The sequence below is a fragment of the Poecilia mexicana genome, unplaced genomic scaffold (assembly GCF_051168715.1).
Source record: "Poecilia mexicana isolate PSO_F unplaced genomic scaffold, ASM5116871v1 scaffold_2, whole genome shotgun sequence".
Classification (NCBI taxonomy): domain Eukaryota; kingdom Metazoa; phylum Chordata; class Actinopteri; order Cyprinodontiformes; family Poeciliidae; genus Poecilia; species Poecilia mexicana.
In genome coordinates, this window is record NW_028263371.1 from 24,127,206 (window position 1) to 24,147,500 (window position 20,295).

General features: G+C 39.0%; 3 protein-coding genes, 1 long non-coding RNA gene and 3 other non-coding genes across 7 annotated transcripts; 1 reads left to right on the forward strand and 6 right to left on the reverse strand.

Annotated features, from left to right (window-relative positions):
* Window positions 1-1,653: 1,653 nt before the first annotated feature.
* LOC106907322 (uncharacterized) lies at window positions 1,654-5,047 on the reverse strand. Its single transcript, XM_088013017.1, has 9 exons — window positions 4,981-5,047; window positions 4,490-4,639; window positions 4,282-4,407; window positions 4,047-4,210; window positions 3,880-3,970; window positions 3,431-3,517; window positions 3,079-3,156; window positions 2,589-2,616; window positions 1,654-2,325 (listed from the first exon to the last, which is right to left on the reverse strand). The coding sequence occupies exons 1-9, from the start codon at window positions 5,045-5,047 to the stop codon at window positions 2,181-2,183; spliced, it is 936 nt and encodes a 311-aa protein (XP_087869143.1). The 3' UTR covers window positions 1,654-2,180.
* Window positions 5,048-8,106: 3,059 nt separating this feature from the next.
* LOC106907323 (uncharacterized) lies at window positions 8,107-11,951 on the reverse strand. Its single transcript, XM_088013058.1, has 9 exons — window positions 11,488-11,951; window positions 11,194-11,343; window positions 10,982-11,107; window positions 10,738-10,901; window positions 10,558-10,645; window positions 9,717-9,803; window positions 9,372-9,449; window positions 8,779-8,806; window positions 8,107-8,500 (listed from the first exon to the last, which is right to left on the reverse strand). Exons 1-9 carry the CDS (start codon window positions 11,630-11,632, stop codon window positions 8,362-8,364), a joined length of 1,005 nt encoding a protein of 334 aa, XP_087869184.1. The 5' UTR covers window positions 11,633-11,951; the 3' UTR covers window positions 8,107-8,361.
* Window positions 11,952-12,383: 432 nt separating this feature from the next.
* On the reverse strand, window positions 12,384-13,229 carry LOC148160629 (abl interactor 2-like). The gene is made up of 2 exons (XM_088013046.1): window positions 13,079-13,229; window positions 12,384-12,729 (listed from the first exon to the last, which is right to left on the reverse strand). Exons 1-2 carry the CDS (start codon window positions 13,164-13,166, stop codon window positions 12,563-12,565), a joined length of 255 nt encoding a protein of 84 aa, XP_087869172.1. The 5' UTR covers window positions 13,167-13,229; the 3' UTR covers window positions 12,384-12,562.
* Window positions 13,230-13,975: 746 nt separating this feature from the next.
* LOC106907324 (uncharacterized) lies at window positions 13,976-15,049 on the reverse strand. Its single transcript, XR_015765417.1, has 3 exons — window positions 14,446-15,049; window positions 14,211-14,374; window positions 13,976-14,064 (listed from the first exon to the last, which is right to left on the reverse strand). It is a non-coding gene; the product is annotated as an uncharacterized LOC106907324 (long non-coding RNA).
* A 2,975-nt stretch (window positions 15,050-18,024) lies between these two features.
* On the reverse strand, window positions 18,025-18,095 carry trnag-gcc (transfer RNA glycine (anticodon GCC)). The gene has a single exon. It is a non-coding gene; the product is annotated as a tRNA-Gly (tRNA).
* Window positions 18,096-19,314: 1,219 nt separating this feature from the next.
* trnad-guc (transfer RNA aspartic acid (anticodon GUC)) lies at window positions 19,315-19,386 on the forward strand. Its single transcript has one exon. It is a non-coding gene; the product is annotated as a tRNA-Asp (tRNA).
* A 116-nt stretch (window positions 19,387-19,502) lies between these two features.
* trnag-gcc (transfer RNA glycine (anticodon GCC)) lies at window positions 19,503-19,573 on the reverse strand. The gene has a single exon. It is a non-coding gene; the product is annotated as a tRNA-Gly (tRNA).
* Window positions 19,574-20,295: the final 722 nt, after the last annotated feature.

Consider the following 20,295-nt stretch of genomic DNA (forward strand, 5'->3'; position numbering starts at 1 on the left):
GCTTCTCTTACCGAAAAGCAGCATAAATACCTCATATATCTTAAAGTCTAAATTGAAAAAATAAAAATAACACAAATAAAAAATAATTACAAAAGAACACATTTAGGTAGAACAAATCTATATAATAATACTGACAACAGGTCAAGTTTGACGCAAGTTCAAAAAGACAATTATATACCGACCAAGTGTATGTAAACTTCTTTTAAAAAGCTCTAAAAATTGCTAAGGACAATTACGTTTTCTGGCATTTAACAAATATAACTTATTGTGGTGGTCTAAACTTACCTAAAACATGAGTTTATCTTGAATTAACTTCAGAGATAAAAACATATGCCAATGTCTTTTTTTATTCAGTGCATGTATTAAACTTTTGTATCATATATATATATATATATATATATATATATATATATATATATATATATATATATATATATATATATATATATATATGTATGTATGTATATATATATGTATGTATGTATGTATGTATGTATGTATATATATATATATATATATATATATATATATATATATATATATATATATATATATATATATATATATATATATATATGTGAACTTTCAGGGTTATATCTAGTGTTTACCATATCTTCTTCATTTCCAAATAGCTCAGCAAAAGGCAAAAAATTAAATTAGCATTAGAGAAGACAAAGCTTGTGTATGAACAAGAGATCTCACCTTGACATAAACTGAAGGTTTGTGTCTAGTACAATTTTGGTTAAAACTTGTTCTTCATTCAAGTTACTTGTTGTTGTTGGAGTGTAATTAAATTTTACTCAAGTAAGAGTACTTCATAATACTATTACTCATTTAAAAATAAAAAGTGTGGCGCAGTAAAACTAATTTTAAGTTGTTTTCCCTCTTAAAGTTACTCAAGTAAGTAAATACAACTAAATAAATGGAACTAGTTTCTGTCCAGCTGTGGTGAAAACATTCTCCAAACTGAGCTGTGGATCTCTGCAGCCCCTCCAGAGTTAAAATAGGTCTCTTGTCTTCTTCTCTGGTTAATACTGTCGCCGTCTGCCGTTTCATTTTAGGTGAACATGATCTCATCACCTCAAACTTTTTCACAACTGTGTCCCTTTTAACCAACTGCTGTCCTGTGAGGATAGCTGCGCTGGATTTTTTAAAAGTGTAACTTGTGCATGACTCCACCAAAGTGGGAGGAGCCAGGAGACCAAAGGGCGTGGCCAAGAGTGGTGATGAGCCAGGTTAGCAACTTTATCGCTACATTCAGCTACATTTCAGACACGTTTGACGGGTTTTTATCAAAAAAGTGGCCAGCAGATTTTTTCTGTTGACGTCACACTTCTGTTAACTTTGCAACTGGCAGCCATCTTGGCAGGCAGTTGCCATAGAGGTGGTATGACAACAATAAACAAGCTGACTTATAAAAGCTGTTCCTAACTTATAAAAAATATAAGTACATTACAGTTTTTGAGTACTCTTCCCACCTCTAGTAATCCTAAGATAAATATCAGATATATTTAATGTAGATCTTACGGTGGAAATAGCAAAATTAGCTTAGCAAATGTAGCTTTTTCCTGCACGCTAACGAACAAACATGTAGCCTAGCTATATTTTGCTACACTTACTTCACCTGAAGTGAAGCCATTTTGTTCATGCATCTTTCTTTCGAACATTGGCCAAAAGTTTCCACATATTTTCTTTTTGTTGGTCTTGAAGCCATGTGTATGCCCTTGCCTACAAAGATGGCGCTGATCACTTCCACTTCAGCCTTGTGGGAACTAGGCTGGAGATTTCTATGCTGACGGCATGTGAAAGCACCGATGACGTTGCAGTAACTGTCCAGAGTCAGAAGGTTTTATACCCGAACATGGTGCTGTGTGACACGAACGCTAACCAAGCTGTTACCCTGTTCAACCTGAAGAGGGCAGCAATACGATGGTTTTAGGCCTAATATTGCAGAATTCAGTACAAAAATGTAACAGTTTTCACAGAAACATAAAGATAACACCATTGTGGACCAATTTAGACAGTTTATGAGCAGAAAAAGTTGACTTGGGGTGTAACGAATGATTGATCTAAAATACTTTGCATCCAAAATCCCAATTAAAAGTATTTAGTTTGCTGTGAGGTGGCAAAAGAAAAAGCTCAAGCGGTGCTTTGCTTGATTCAATACGTCTGTGATGAATTTAGATGTCTCTTTGAAGTCGGAACTCCCGAAGCTCACGGCTCACCCTCCTGAGCTCCGGATTGTTCTGCACCCATCGTTCATCGTCAGGCTGGAGATAAAGATCTCGTGCAGAGCTGAACCTCCGTGCTGAAGGTGGGTTCGGTCTGTCACCACATCAGAAACAAAAGAGAAAGATATCGCAAGTAAATTATGTGTATTGCAAAAAGCTGCAGTTTGGCTCTGGACATATAAAAAAAAATTAATATTAAAAGACAAAAGTCTCGATCAAACAGTTGCAGCTTCTAACTGATTCTCCACAACCTGCAGTTCCTCATTTATAACCCAATGTGGATAAATGACCCTTGGCACAGAGGTTAAAGTTCAAGCTGTCTTGGTAAAGGTATTCATAGAAGATCAGGTAACTCACCCACTTTCCAAAGTTTCCAAACTCATTCCTGCAACAGAGATGAAAATGTGAGTTCAGCTACGTTTCTTTTACTAGTTGATGTCTGGCTGGATTGATATTTGAAGTTATGTCCTTTCAAATGGATCTATTTCAACAAAACAAGTCATTACATCATATAAAAAGTGGTGATAAACATCAGTTCTCCAATAATAGAACAATTTATCTAATCTTTCACGTTTTAGAAAAATAGTTTTAGTAATGATTTGACAATTTGATGGAAATTAGAGCTAAAAAGGTCAACTTCAACGGCCGTATGGCAACTATTAGAAGATTTAGCTAACGTGACTGATAAATAGGAATATACTGTGGGAGTAAACAAAGCATTTGACACAACAAGCCATGGATTACTGTTGAGTAAATTGGAGAAATATGGTGTTATGTTGGTTGCAGCTGCTCTAGAGGATAACGAGGAAGTCTGAGGGATGAATCCAGATTCCAAATGATTTGTTACCATTTTTCCTTTTGCCTTTCAGGGTCATAGCAGTCCTCTCTGCTTGGGCTGCTTCAGCGATATGTGCTTGTTTTTTCTCTGTAAAAATGAAAAAAAAAAAAAAAAGGATTGTTATATCAACCGTGGTTCTTTAATCACAGGAAAGGAAGATTATTACAATTATAAAGCTTATGAAATACAGCTGAGTTTTTAGTGTTTACAGTAATGCGATGAAAGTCTTGCAAAGGCGATATTATCTAAAGTCATTAAATAATTTTAATGATTCAGTATTAAAAACAGGAACAAATGTAACATGATGAGACATTAAAGTAACACAGGACAGCGACTGCTTCATGTTTTAGTGAACTCTCACCTTTCCTGTGCCTAACATAGCCACCAACCGCAAACAGAGTCAGGACCAGAAGCACAATTGGTACAGCCACTGCTGCAGGATGAAACCCTGAAACTACAACGTCAGTTATTGAAACTAAGCCATTCACCAGTTCACCAGCTCCAGACTGTAACACAGTCCAACACCCACTGCTGTTGGTACTAACATGCGTACTTACTCATTTTTGAGATGTGGCATTAAAGTCATAATGAGAACACCATCAGAACCACAATAAAAACAAAATGCAACTGTCAAATGAAAAAAAGTCTCCAATCTAATCTGGTCTCATGTAAAATAGAAAAGGTAGTTATATTTGTTGTTAAATCACGAATAAACTGAGAAACAATGTTTTGGGGTTCAGTTTTAATATCCACAACTGATCACAGCCAGACTTTTTAAAAAGGACACAGATGGAAATGTCTGCATCTTACCGGTATGGCTAATGGGGTTAAGCACCACATCACTGGACGAGTTGCTAAAGGGGTTTAGCAACATGCAGACGTAGGAGTGCTCCCTGTTCGCCTAAGAAGCAAATGGAGCATCATGGGTTCATCCCGGTTGTTTGTACTCAGAGGTTCGGCTGCACCTTAAAACATACCTTTGTTAAGGTCAGCCTCGTGGAACGGGACAGCACATCTTTTCCTGCTTCCCATCTGTACATGACGGGTCCGAAATGAGAAGTGATGTTGGCTTTACAGGTGAGGTCACAGAGGCTCTTCTCCTTGTTGCATTCCAAGAACACTGTGGGTTTTGGGACCGGTTCTGACAGAAACACCAACAGATTAGCGTCAACTGGACTCCGATTAAAGCTCAGTCAAACCTGCTGAACTCACTGATAACCCAGAGCTCTATCACGCCAAGAATCTTGCTGTCTATCTCAGGGTTGTAGTGGCCGGTGTCCTCTACTGCCAGACTGCTGATGATCAAACTTCCAGTTGTTTTGTCCAGGCTACAGCGACCTGGAGGCAGGATCCAAATACAGGCATGAATGAATCTGCAGGGGTTCAGGTGTTACGACGAGTCAATCACACAGGAACCTACCAATAAAACCTCCAAAACACGTTGTATTAGCTCCAGACCACTCCACGATGATGTTCATGTTGTGCTTCCAGATTATGGCAGATATGGAATCAAAGGTCTGACCTGGATGCATCACAACCGAGTCACCAAGTTTTGCCAAGATCAGACGAGCTGTGAATGAAAAACCAAAATGTTTTTATCACTTTCTGTGAACTTTTTCCTGTTTCTGAGCAGCTTTAATATTTTGACACCACTCAATCATATCTATTTTAAATGTTTTCTTTATTCCCATAAACAAAGCAAATCTGTAGGTATCATCATAAAAACTCTTAGAGTTTTGATCTGCAGATATACAACTTTGATATCATGCAAGTTGGCCCTTTTTTCCTCCATGGAGTAGCTGTCAGCATATAAGTAGTAATAATAAAAGTTTATTCTGTTCTGTAATTATGTCATTTCTATCTCTACCAAGCAGAAATACAACCAGATAAAACAATATAATCATTGTTTACACTCACCACAGCTATTCTGCGTGAAGTAAAGGAGGAGCACGGCAGAGACAGTCCAGAAAGCAGACATGATCCTAACATGAAAAGTACCGAGACCAAAAACACGCCGACTAGTAATACTGGTGATGAGCGTCAGCAGCAGATGAGGTGTTTAAGCTGCGGAGAGAGAAATAACAAAGTTGGAAAGGCAAAGTATGTAAATATGTGATGCTAATCTCTGTTTTACTGAACGGATGTTTTGGAGATGATTCAGAAAAATATTTCAGAAAGTGAAACATCAGACACATTCATCACGTAATTTAAGTGTTTAATTCTATTTGGCTTGACGATGACTGCACACAAATTATCCAGCATCTCGGAAAATTTGAATATTAAACAAGAAAAGTAGAAAAAATACAATAAAATAACTAAAAAGCTCTGCGTTCTTTCCTTTTGCAACAAACAGTCCACCATTTGTCTAATTTTTCTCCAACGCTGGCTCATTCCTTCTTAAAATAAATGACAAATTAAATACTTGACATTACTTTTGGATTTATTTAGTGATTTGTTTTAGTTTTTGGACACTGGTGAGCATGAAACGTCTATTAAAACCATTTGGTACAAATAACTTTAAATATATTTTCTCTTGTCTGAAAAACAAACCTCTCCTATTATTATAATCCATTAAATCAGGACTAATAAGGTTGATTTTATCGCAGCGAACCTCCTGACTGCTGCTGAAAGGATTTCTTTCTACTGAACATTTGTCCATGTGAGATTGAGTCCAAACAGAACCACTTACCTCCGGATTTAAGGTCAGAGGTCAGTGCACATGTAGTTTCATGCTATCACTTCCATCTTTTGTTGTTTGGTGCTGTCGACTCCAACTGCTAATTGAACGAGAAGATCAACTCCTACTTTATAAAAAGCAGGAAAACAGTCAAAGTAAAACACACAGTCATCTGATGCATCCTTCAGTCAGACATAACAAAACGATGTGTAAGTGTTGATTTAAAAAAACATTTCTTTAGGTGAAAGAATGAAAAGCACCAATGAAGAACTAGCCAGCTTCAAATAAATGACTCACGTTACTCATTATAATTTACAAATGTGGGTAAATGAAAACAAAAACACTGTTAAGTTTACTCTGTGGTTTCCAAAGAGTCTGAACAGACAAAAAGTAAAGGAAACAGTAAAGATAACACAGCCGTACTCACTGTTTCTGTTTCTGGCGCTGCCCTGCCCTCCTGTCAGTTATGTTGCTCCTGACAGTTGGTGGTTACCATAACAACCAGTAACCATGGAGAGAATCAGGATCAGCCCTGTGTTTCTTCCCCAGCATTATATTAGGCTGATTTAATTATACACAGGGTTTCATGTGTAATTTTTCCATATTTTGTATGTTTTTATCTACCATCATAATTAATGCTGTACATTTCAGGTGTGATCTGTTAGTGTTACATCAGTGCAGCCCTGCAGTAACAAACTCATGGACCCGTTTTCCAGCATCACTCCTGGACAGAATATTTGTAATCTGGAGGTGAAAAAGGGAAATCCAAGAAGTTTAATATGGGCTTTAAGATACTTTATTTTATTATTTGATCTTTTTCCAGAGGTTCTGGTTCAAAAACAACAGAGAAGAAGATGTAGCTGAGCATCGTCAGCATAATGTAACGTAAACATTCAAGACTGCAAGAAATATCTATGAAACTAAGGCTGAAGTGACAGAAATAAAGAACTAAAAGCTACTGGGATATGTGGTTCTAAATCTGATACACATCTGATCTTTTCAAATATGACCTGTGTGTCTGCATGGTCAGGTCGCATTTATTTGACCTTATACTAAATAAATGTCACTATCCTGCATCCTGGGAAGGAAAACCACGACCATGGTGGACAATAATCCAGAATAAGTTGTTAACAACGTAGCAGAAAAATGGGAGAATGCGACACCAATAACCATTTTAAGCCCTTTAGAGGCTTTTATTGTTAAAACACAAGTCTAGAGGACGTGGGCACTCATCATATACCAGGAGCCACCTCAGTCTGTCCCGCCGACCTTCCCAGATCTCCTTCAAGCAGGTCAGAATCTCCCTCCTGGTTCTCCAAAACTCTTTTAGGAGGTCTGGGTAGACCCGTGTCTCCATGTGACCTCAGGCTCCTCCTGATCCAGAACCTGAATTTAATGGAAACACAGTTAACAGAACAAGCTGGACCAGCAGAGGGCGTCACACAGGTTCACCGTGAACTATGGCCTTGGATATTGTTGGGTGTGTGTGTGCTAGTCTTTCTTGTGTTTTCTCTGTGTTTGAAATATCTACATTATGCCTGTGTGTGTGTGTGTGTGTGTGTGCGTGTGTGCAGGGGTGTGTGTGTGTGTGTGTGTGTGTGTGTGTGTGTGTGTGTGTGTGTGTGTGTGTGTGTGTGTGTGTCTGTAAGTCAATACTGGCTCAACTTCAGAGTTCAAAAAATCCATGATTAGTCTTGAAATTAAATGATTATTAATCAGAACTATACCTGCAATAGAATACAATATTTTATTGATCCTCCAGGGGAAATGCATTGTTTACCATGTTCCTTCTTGCAATGAGATTTTAAAGACTCTCGAGACACCGTTAAATCGACTATACACTTTTACATTTTGGTGCCCAAATGGTACATTTTATTAAACTAAAATTAAATATCTATATTTTTCTTTTACAGACAGAATCTTTCTGTTTTTATCCTTGTTTTATACAAGAAACCGGCTTTTGTAGGAGAAGAAAACTCAAAATATGAAAAATAGTCCAAAGAAATAAACTGCAAGGAAGAATATTTTTGATGTTTTAGCCTTGAAGTGCTGCTGATTCCTGCTCGGTTTGGCTGCAGCGCCCCTGGGGGGCGCAGTCGGTACTGCAGCAGAGAGCAGCACATGTTTGAGTTGTACTGAAAAAAACGAGCAACTCTTTTAAGATGGGGACAAAATCCAAGCAGTCCAACTCAAAATGTTCAGAGCACAGAATGGACTAGCTTAGCCACTAGTTTATCTAAATATGCTCCTAACTTAACATGTTTAAGTTAGGAAACTTAAATAAACTAACACCATTCCTTGTGGTGTAAAGGTATTGTCCCATAAAGCTGCTCTTCTCGGGTGAAAACATCACTTCCGGATTCTTCCTCGGTCAACAAGCAGCGCTCTCAAACTAGCTGCATTTTTATTTTCTTCTTATTAAAATGACATTATGCGTCCACCCTTTAAACATTAAGATAGATTCAAAAAGGAGTTAACATGCCAGGGTAACAACGTGACATTCTTCTAAACTACTTTGTGTTCAAACTCCAAATAAAATGTATTTAGTTTGCTGTGAGGTTTCAAAGAAAAAGCTCAAGAGGTGCTTTGCTCGATTCAATACGTCTGTGATGAATTTAGACGTCTGTGTTAACTTGAAGCTCCTGGCTTTGCTTCTTAAGTTCCTGGTCGTCATGCAGGCGTTGTTCTTCATCTTCCTGGAGATAAAGGCGTCCTTGTCTGGAGTTCATCTTCATCATCGCTGGTGAGGTCAATCTGTCACCACACCAGGAACAAAAGAGACAAAATCAACTTACTGAAAATAAATTTTGCGTGTTGTAAAGAGCAAACTGCTGCTTGGTTTTCTGAACGTGTAAAAAAAATGTTTAATATTCCGAAACAAAAGTCTCCATCAAACAGTTGCAGCTTCTAACTGATTCTTCACAACCTTCAGTTCCTCATTTATAACCCAATGCTGATAAATGACCCTTGGCACAGAGGTTAAAGTTCAAGCTGTCTTGGTAAAGGTATTCATAGAAGATCAGGTAACTCACCCACTTTCAAAACTTTCCAAACTCATTCCTGCAACAGAGATGAAAATGTGAGTTCAGCTACGTTTCTTTTACTAGTTGATGTCTGGCTGGTTGATATTTGAAGTTATGTCCTTTCAAATGGATCTATTTCAACAAAACAAGTCATTACATCATATAAAAAGTGGTGATAAATATCGGTTCTCCAATAATAGAACAATTTATCTCATCTTTCACGTTTTAGAAAAATAGTTTTAGTAATGATTTGACAATTTCATGGAAATTAGAGCTAAAAAGGTCAACTTCAACGGCCGTATGGCAACTATTAGAAGATTTAGCTAACGTGACTGATAGATAGGAATATACTGTGGGAGTAAACAAAGCATTTGACACAACAAGCCATGGATTACTGTTGAGTAAATTGGAGAAATATGGTGTAAAAAAATAATCTTTGCAGCCGGGCAGATGTAACTCATGTTTTTGTTGCTTTTGTCCGAGAAAACCTGTTGAGATGTTGTTTCAGGACATCTTAGAGGACAACAAGGAAGTCTGTCTGCTTTCCATTAAAGTGCAAAGAAACGAGGGATGAATCCAGACTCTAAATGATCGAATGTTACCGTTTCTCCTCATGGCTTTCAGGCTCATAGCAGTCCTCTCTGCATGGGCTGCTTCGACATTCAGTGCTTGTTTCATCTCTGTAGACGTAAAAAAGAAAATATATAAGTTAGTTTTCTGATTAAATTACTGCCAACTGAAAAGGGAATGTTTGTTTTTCACCATTTATTTCAGCTAACTGCGACAGAAACAGAAAAAAATTCAAAGCCATACGTGAAAAGGAAACGTATGGACCCAACAAAACAGATAAACAAAACCCTTCTTACATTAGGATGGATAAGATTTCCTTGTTTTTGTCCAAAAATGGGAAGAAATGTAATATGATGAGACGTTGTAATAATTCTCACCTTTCCTGTGCTTGACATAGCCACCAGCCACAACCAGAACCAGGACTACAAGCACAACAGGTACCACCACTGCTGAAGGATGAAACCCTGGAGATACAGAGTTAGTTATTAAAACTAAATCCGTCCCTGTAACACAGCCCAACACCCGCGGCTCTAGCTGCTCTGGCTTTATGTGGCAGCCATGACGGTGGCAGCATCATGCTAAGGGGAAGCTTTTCATCAGCAAGGACAAGGAGGCTCCTTAGATTATTGATGATCCATCATTTTGTAATTTTTCAGTTCTTCACCGTTCTCTGGTTATTTTTCTTATGTTCTGTTCATCAGTTCATCCCTGGTTCCTGCCTTTAGCGTTTCTCCATGTTCTTTTGTTTTTACTTTGATTATTTTCTGTGTTCATCATTATTGTCATGCCAGTTTATTTCTCCCAGGTTTAGTTCCTCTTTGTTATGAACTTTCAAAAAAAAAGTACTCCATCTGACTTATGACTTAAAGTTATACTACATCGTTTTCATGAGGTAGTTAAGTCATAATAATGAGATGAAAGTTTTTAAATTTTCCTTATGACTTTGTTATCTCATAGTTATGAACAAGTTATGTCATAATTATGAGATATAATTTATATATTATTTTATCAGCGGCAGAAATTCCCCTCTGTAGTTGTTGCTCTTCTGTCACTAATAAATGTTTGAATAAAACAAAACAACTAATATAAAAGATAACCAGAATAAATAATAAATACAGTTGTCAATTAATAAAAAAGGGTAAAAGTTATTTCCCCCATGAATAAACTGTTAGTAAAAGCCAGACTTTTTAAAAGAAGACAGTTATATTTGCAGCTCACCTTCTTTGATAGGGGTCGCCACCTCGTCGCTGGACGAGGTGCTAACAGGGTTTTTCACCTTGCAGGTGTAGGCACGACTCTGATTTTTCTACGAAGCAAATGGAAAACAGCTCTAAACCGACCCGTCATGGTGTCATTGAGGATTTCTCCCCAGACAAATGGATCCGTCTTACAACATACCGTTGTTAAGCTGAGCTGATTATCAGTGGACACCACCTTGTTTCCTGCTTCCCATCTGTACATGACGGGTCCAAACCGAGAGCTGGTGTTGGCTTTACAGGTGAGGTCACAGAGGGTTTTCCTAGGGTTGCATTTTAAGTGCACCATCGGTTTTGGGACCGGTTCTGACAGAAACACCAACAGATTACTGTCCGCTGGATTCAGATTAAAGCCAACAAAGTTCAGTCAAGCCTGCTGAACTCACCGATGACCTGGAGAACCACTGGGTTATGACTCAAGCGGTTAATCTCAGGTGTGTAGCGGCCGGTGTCCTCTACTGTCAGGTTGTGGATGATCAAACTTCCTGTTGTTTTCTCCAAGTCACTGCGACCTGGGGGCAGGATCCAAATAAAGACGTCACATGAATGAACCTGCAGGTCGCAGGTTTTACAACACTTTAATCACAGGTGAACTTACCTTTATGACTTTTGTAAAGAATAATGTCCTGTCCAAACCACTCCAAGATGGGGCTCATTTCGTGCCCCCAGCTTATGGAAGTGATGTTATCAAAGCTCCGACCTGGATGCAGGACAACCGAGTCACCGACTTTTGCGTATATCATCACAGCTGTGAATGAAAAACAAGAACTTTTTCACTTCTACCTGCTAACTTGTCTCTGTTTATCATGTCTACTTTTAGTTTTTTTCTTTACACTTATAACAGAAGGAAAACAGAACAAAATAAAGCAATATATTCCATATTTGTACTCACCACAACTCTTCTGCACCATTAAGTAAATGAGGAGAACGGTGGAAAAAGTCCGGAAAACAGACATGATCCTGATATGAAAAGAACCAAAAATACAACTTTGACTAGTAACTCTGGTAATGAGTGTCAGCAGAAACAAAACACACATACTTCAGTCATTCACTATGAAAACAAGCATCTGTACAAATTGAAAAAACAAAGAAACAAAAAAAAAAAAACACACATTTTTGTAGATAGAAGAACCATGCAACAAGCCAGGTTTGGATAAATAACTTACAAATGCAGAAAAACAAAAATACCTCAAGTATCTCTATGGTTTCCAAAGAGTCTGTTCACACAAAGCTAACAAGGTAACATAACGCACTGCTCTGCTCGTCAGTTAAATAAAACCGTTATGTTTCTCTTGACAGTTGCTGGTTACCATAGTAATAAGGGACAGGAAGCTCCTCCCCTTTTCTGTTGCCATCTTCCAGTCTTATGCACTAGCACATATATTAGACCAATTTAATTATATACAGGGTTTTGTGTGTAATTTTGCCTTGTTTTAACATTTTAAGTGTGTTTACTTTTACAGCTGTTAACTGGAAGGATTACTCTTTAGTTTGTTTAGGGTTATTTTATTTGACATGTAGAGACTGATGTTAACCACCAACTTGTTTTTTTTCTCTCGTTTGGTATTTTTACATTTTTGATACAAAGTAATGTTTTAGTTACCACTTGTGTGATAGTTACTGAATGTTAAATATATGTGTGTATTCTAGTAGTGAACATAGTTTGTTTTTCAACCTTTATTTAACCAGGTAAAAATTTATTGAGGACAAAGTTTCTTTTACAAGAGACAGACTACGAAAATCAGACTTTATATTGGTAGTTAAGAGATAATAAGAAACACTCAATAATAAAATACAAAGCCAACCTTTTTTTTAAAAAAAAAAAAAGTCATATTTGGAAAATAATCACAGATGAAATGTGTAACGAATCAGTATTTTTTACTTTTTGAGCTAAATTACTGAAATAAATGAACTTTTTTTATGATATTAAAGTCGACTGACATGCATTGTTGTTCAGGCTTAGTTGCCTAGTGAATGATGGACGCCACGTGGTTGCCAGGAAAGAGCCCGGTGCTCCCGTTCATCACGCCATCAAACCAGCCATTGTCGCTCATTTCGGTGACGTAGATGATCGCCCCCTGCTGGAAGGAGAGCTCATCGTCTTTGCTACTGCTGTAGCTGTAAACGGCCACCACTGAGGAAACAAAACAAGAATAAAGAAGACAATTATGCCAAACTGTAATGTCATTAAAACTCCTACATTATATTGATAATTAGTTGTAGAGGTATGGAACCTCTTTCTGTCACTAATAATACATTTTTCCACCACAGAACTAAAGGTATGAAGCAATATTTATGCCAAATGTCATGTAACAATTCGTGAATAAAAACATTCTAAAAGTTGATGTTTCTTTACATATTTTGAAATATTATCTGTGGGCTTGCAGAGGCTGATGCTCTTTGGGAGACAAAAAGTTTAGGAACCTCTGTTCTAAACAACTTGAGCTATTTAAGGTGGATCTAAACATCTTAACAACACAAACCTTTGTCTAAATAATTGCGTGGAGCCCAGAGAGGGTCTTCGTCACGATGGACCATGAAGTTCTCTTCATCGTTTTCATAGTCCTCCATTGGCAGCGGAGGAGATGTGAGCTGCTTCGGATCCAACTCTTCAGCAGGTGAGTCAATACGCGACACGTCTGAGAACAGAAGCAGATTTAAGGCGGCCGACAAGTTGAGTGAGCGCAGCACCTCCTGGTTCAGGGAAACCCATCTTTACCCATTTAGGTGATGTACAGTCAAAATATGTTTTTTTATATACATAAGCTTGCATTTTAGGCCAATGAAGCTCTTTGAAAGAAATTGTTAAATATCTAATAACGCTGAAAAATAAAACTAAAGTTGCAAAAATTGTAAAACACTCACCAACTCCGGCCATGGCTCCAAGTCTCCCTGTAATTTAAATGCAAATGTTTAAGATTTTCTTTCCTTTTGTTGCCACAACAGACAAAAAAGCTGTAACTTTTAAACAAGCAGTTAATGTTAAATCAAGCCCTAATATGAAGTTTGCATTTGTCAAATTGGTAAACTTTATTCTTCTGTTGCTGATTATTGAAATTTACACAATAAAGCTCACCTGAAGTGAACATTAAAAGCCAATGTGTACTTACAGTAACTAAATAAAGCATAAAAAGGTGAGGAATATTGAATGCTTTTGTGAACTCTTACGTTTTTTGCATGCAGCAAAAAGGCCAGTCCCAACCAGAATCAGTGCTATAATCAGGAGCTTTACAGTCAAAGCAGTATATTTAAAATTCTCTGCAAAAAAAGCATGAAAAATTGACTTAGCAAACCACACTGTTTACAGCTGAGTTTAGACATTAGTTCAGGTCATTTTAGAACAAAGAAATAAAAATATTCAGAATGTGTGCTTTAACTCACCCCTACTCACCGGCTTTGATACTTCTTCACTGGAGTTGATGCTAATGGGGTTTCTCAACATACAGGAGAAGGAGCTCTCCTTATTGTCCTAAGAAACAAATGAAAAACAGCTCAAAACCAGCAAAGTTTCCACTTATATTCATTCTATAATCACCACTCAGGGCTTAAATGTGATTTATCTTGACAACTAGGTCACATCCTGACTTGAACATTTAGATCATTTTGTGTTTGTACTGTTGTTAAGCTCAGCTCCTTGTCGTTGGACAGCTCTGTGTCTCCTGTTTGCCATGTATAAGTGACAGGTCCAAACTCAGAGGTGATGTTGGCTTCACAGGTGAGATTACAGACGGTCTTCTCATTGTTGCAGTCCACGGATACCGTGGGTTTTGGAACCGGTTCTGGCAGAAACACCAACAGATTACCATCAACTGCATTTAGGTGAAAGCCAAACAAATTTGCTGAAACTCACTGATAACCCGGAGATCCTTTTTGTCAAGAACGCTGTTGTTGATGTCAAAGGTGTAGCTGCCGCTGTCATCCAACGTCAGATTGTTGATGATCAAACTTCCACTTTCTATGTCCAGGTCACAGCGACCTGGAGGCAGAATCCAGAAAAGGAGATCATGCAAAAATGAACCTGCAGAGTTTTACAACACTTTATGGCTCAGTCTCCGGTGAACTTGCCTTTAAAATCTCTGTAACAAGTAATGTCCCCGCCGAACCACTGCAAGGCGAGGTCCGTTTGGCGCTTCCACGTTACGCTACTGATGATATTAAAACTTTGACCTGGCGCCAGGGCAACGGAGTCGCCTACTTTTTTGTAGATCAAATCAGCTGTGAATGAAAAACAAGAACATTTTTCTTTAACATGTTAAACACTTTCGGTCATATCTTCTTTCCAGACCTATTTTACTTTTAGTTTATTTACTTCTGACTCATAAAATAAATAAAACGTCTGTATAATTAGAGTAAACGCCTCTAATCATCATGTCCTGTGTCAATTATTAGCCATTGTAGAAAGTCCAAAGAGACACTTGTGGCAGGTTGCTGCAGATTTTAACCCTTGTGTTTACAAATGGTACAAATTGTATCAGTTGCCTCAGTCCTCGCACACACAAGGGTTAAGTTTAGCTAGACGAGATTAAAGATGGTTAAGGAGGTAACAGAACTTAGTGAAATTTCTCTTCAGTTGTTATGAAGCTAACTCAAACTTTGTTTTGTTTTGCTAAAAAGAAAAAGCCAAGTTAATTAAAGATTACAACTCAAACTGTTACATATTGATGTTATACTCACCGATGGCAACTGTCGAAGGCACGGCTCGAAATATGTGAATAATCACAACTGAAACACACAGTAATACCATGGCTTTTCAAAAATCAATCAATCAAGAATTTTTAAATTGTAAATTTAAAAAAAAAGAAGAAACACTTCAGCATGTACGGAGGGCTAGAAGCAATTATGGGGTGAGCGAAAGTGATCTCAGACGTTATAGGAAGAAAAAGAAATGTCTACATCGGTGTATACGCTTGACTAGAAAGGAATCAGTGGTTTCCTGTTGATTACAAAACATTGAACCTGTTCCGTCATGAGATAGAATTAACCTCATGATTCTAGCTCGTCCGGTTCTGTTTGGAGCGTTCGCTGTTTGAAGAAAGACCTGAAGTAGCATCTTCTCGTTCTTCATTCAAATATAAATATAACCACATTAGTCGACTGTTTCGAGTCAACGCTTACTCTTTGCTGAAAGGGGAGACAGTAAACCACTAAAAATGCTGTTCTCGACAGAATTAAAGCTGCAGGTAGCATTTAATGACCCTCGCCCCCCAATGCTACTCCTGCATTGTCATGCACTGCTAGCTCTACACTTCCAGCAACTCTGCTATTTAATTCCACATGTCGCCACTAGGCGGTTCTAAAAGTAATGCATCACAGATTTCCAAATAATTCAGAGGTGTTGTGAGTTTGAGTTTCACCTTCAGTAATGTTTTTGTTTCATCCTAGCCCAGTTTGACAACCTGCTAATGGTGCCTGCATCTCCTAGGACCAACTACAGACAATGTGAATACATTTCTGTGTTTACATTTCTTCATGTTTCCTCACCTTTTGGAGAACCCTGGATGGCTTCTGACCAGATTTCCTCCTTTTGAAACATTAAGATGGTCTTGCGGTCGGTTGTGCTGCTGACGCCTCACAGTCACATTTGGAGTGCAGGATAGTTTTCCTGGCTAATGATCCTTTTGGATGAAGTGTTCAATTCAGCTATGAAAGCTCAATCAAACACAGCAGGAAGGACAACTCCAGGCTGCTTCATGTCTTTGGTAGCTCCAACGCCCAACTCCTGTCATGTCCTGCACTTGGAACAGCTCGGTGGAAACCACATTTCCAGTTACCCACTGGTCCTGGTGGAAATGGTAACCCTCCTGCTGTGATATACCTCTGACAGGAATCCAAATGCAGACCTTTACACCTTCTCTGTGCAGACAGTTCAGCTGAATGTTCCCCATGCACCACATCTTCAGTATGGATGACTTAAACAGAGGGACGTTGTTGGGATCCTTGGCCAAGTAAAACTGTTTCATTATTTTCTCCACTCTTTCCAGCAGCTCTGAAAAAAGTGGATATCTTGGTCCTGCAGTGCTCATGGATATGTTGTTTGGTTGAACTGGCTGGTTCAATACGTAGGTCTCTTTGAGCTTCTTCAGATCTTCCTGATCCAGCATAACCATCTTCTCTACTGTCCCAAATTTCCTTCCAAGTGTTCTTGGCCTGAGAGACACACCCAACCAGCTGGTCATCTTCAGAAGAAGCTACTGCAACTTTGTCTCTGCTGGCTTCATAGTCAAAGACATCTTGTACCTCCTTAAAACCGAGAACATGCTTCACAAAGGTCAGGTGGATCACCTTGCTTGGCCTCTCTGTGATACAGATGCTGGCTTCCTCATCCTTTTGCAAATTTTGGATGGGATACAAAGGGTAGCCCACATCATCATTTTGTAAAACCCACCAGAAAGTCTCTCTTCTGCATTTTCCAAACTGAAGGTTGGAGTCACCCAGGACTATCTGTGACATCCCTTCCACTTTTACGAACCATAGACAAAGCATTTTGCTGTTCAGCATCCTCTCTCCTTGGCTGAGATTTGTCCCACAGACTAAGATCATTTTTGACCTTTTTGGCCTCTGCATAGGAGCTGAATGGAAATGGTGTGTGGCTTTTCCTGAAGAACTGTCCATGTACCCCAGCCTCTGCATCCCAGACACTCTCAATGACCTGTAGATAAGCTAAATAAGGTTGTTCATATTTAAGATGCATGAGCTCATTCACTTGCTTGGCCATATCTCCTGGATAAAAGATGGTCTTCTAAAGCGTATTGACCTAGTATGGAGCAAAAAAGATTGGAGCATGTATTAATAAATAAAACACCTGACAACATTTGAAAGAAATTTTACAGAAAATCTTACAATTAACTCCATTGCACTAATTAACATAGAATTCAATTCAAGCTTTGTTTAAATAGTACCAACTCACTTTATACTCAACATAATTCAAAAAGTTTCTGTTTAAGGAAACTCAGCAGATTGGCTTGCAAAAAGGATAATATTTCTAACCTCCTGAGAGGCTTTTGTTTGCAGTGCATTTTTTCAGCCTCCTAGTTACATGGGATTAATAGGTCCTATTAAGTTTAATAACTAGACTCTGTTATGGTACAACAAGTAGTTTTTGAAAAGAAAAAATTATAACCTCATAATAAGGACTGTTTGTTTATTCCCCGACGGGGAGGATGACAATATAATTTGGTATAATTTGGTAACTAGCAACTCCAAAACCCACACAGAACCTCTACGTTGCCTCAGCTGGACCCGAGAACACCGGGTGTAGGGTCTGTTTGCAGCTCCTCGTTAGTATAGTGGTGAGTATCCCCGCCTGTCACGTGGGAGACCGGGGTTCAATTCCCCGACGGGGAGGATGTACTCATTTCTTCTGCAACATACAGTTGCTGCTCTTCCTTTTTATATTACACATCTCATACAAGTAAACAAAAAAAGGGTCTGCATTGGCCGGGAATCGAACCCGGGCCTCCCGCGTGGCAGGCGAGAATTCTACCATTGAACCACCAATGCTTACATATCAATCCTTCTGCCCTTGCACACACACACACATTCTTGTCCTTATACTGAATGGGGACTATTGACTTTCATACATTTCAGTTACTGCATTCATGCCTACCCCTAAACAAGGGGATCCACTATATTAGGACTGGGCTTTGGTCTCTATGAGGCCCATCAGTCCTCAGATGACAATATAATTTGGTTACTAGTCACTCCAAAACCCACATATAACCTCTATGTTGCCTGAGCTGGACCCGAGAACACCGGGTGTGGAGTCCCTTCACAACTCCTCGTTAGTATAGTGGTGAGTATCCCCACCTGTCACGTGGGAGACCGGGGTTCAATTCCCCGACGGGGAGGATGTACTGTTTTCTTCTGCAACATACAGTCGCTGCTCTTCCTGTTTATATAACACACTTCCCATTGGCCATTGGCCTGGCAATCAAACCCTAGCCTCTGACGCAGCAGCTGAGAATTGTTAAGCTAAACGTCTCTAAACCGTTTCCCATTCATTTCCAATGGTAGTCCTAAACTACTACGGATGTAATATATTTTTGACCACTATGCTATGGTGGCGCTGTCCAATCTTATGTCCGGGAGTGACACAGCCCTCTCCTTGCTTGGATTCAGAAGAAGACAACTTTACAGCTTTTAAACTGAAATCTTTAGGAGAACTTACCAGCGTTAAGCAGAGAGAAGAAAAAATATCAAAGAAATCGATCTTCACATCCATCCTTCTTAATTTTAATAGGTAAGTGATACCGATGGATATAAAACATGTTTATCATCACAATCGCATCTTTTCAGCCGAATATATTATATGTAGCGGGAGCATTACTTTCTACTACTACGGTGTCTGGTGTTACCTAGTAATATAATTTGTCTTCTGATTTAATGTTGTTTGGTTTATGTGTCGGTTCTACATTGATTAGCTCTTATGTATTAATCATAACATTTAAAGAAAATGTATTTGATCCATTCTTTTTTGCTCCACACCAGGTCAAACTGCAGAAGACCATTTTTTAACCAGGGAAACCAAGCGTGGTTTTCCGCAAGGGGCCCCTTGGCTTTCTTCTTCAGGATCCCTCTCCTGAGGCAAAGAAAATCAAAAATAATCCCAGTTTGAGCCGAAGAGACAATATGATTTGGTAACTAGTCACGCCAAAACAAACACACCTCTACGTTGCCTCAGCTGGACCCGAGAACACCGGGTGTGGAGTCCCTTCGCAACTCCTCGTTAGTATAGTGGTGAGTATCCCCGCCTGTCACGCGGGAGACCGGGGTTCAATTCCCCGACGGGGAGAATACAGATTTTTTTTTTCTGCAACATAAACCCTATGCTCGGGTGTAGGGTCCGGTGGCAGCTCCTCGTAAGCAGTGAGTATCCACTCTTTATATAAGACATCTCATAAAAGGGAGTGCATTGGCCGGGAATCGAACCCGGGCCTCCCGCGTGGCAGGCGAGAATTCTACCACTGAACCACCAATGCTTGCAGAAGTTTTCTCCTACCCTCACACACGCACGCACGTACACACACACACACACTTACTTGCAGATTTTTGTTTTTTTTTCTGCATAATGATCGGTGACCGATCGATCGGCACACCTCTACCTCAGGCAATGCATTCTGGTGAAAGACAACGCATTATGACTACTTAAAACATACACGTAACCTCTAGGTTGCTTCAGCTGGACCCGAGAACACCGGGTGTAGGGTCTCTTCGCAGCTCCTCGTTAGTATAGTGGTGAGTATCCCCGCCTGTCACGTGGGAGACCGGGGTTCAATTCCCCGACGGGGAGGATGTACTCATTTCTTCTGCAACATACAGTCGCTGCTCTTCCTGTTTATATAACACACTTCCCATTGGCCATTGGCCTGGCAATCAAACCCTAGCCTCTGACACAGCAGCTGAGAATTGTTAAGCTAAACGTCTCTAAACCGTTTCCCATTCATTTCCAATGGTAGTCCTAAACTACTACAGATGTAATATATTTTTGACCACTATGCTATGGTGGCACTGTCCAATCTTATGTCCGGGAGTGACACAGCCCTCTCCTTGCTTGGATTCAGAAGAAGACAACTTTACAGCTTTTAAACTGAAATCTTTAGGAGAACTTACCAGCGTTAAGCAGAGAGAAGAAAAAATATCAAAGAAATCGATCTTCACATCCATCCTTCTTAATTTTAATAGGTAAGTGATACCGATGGAT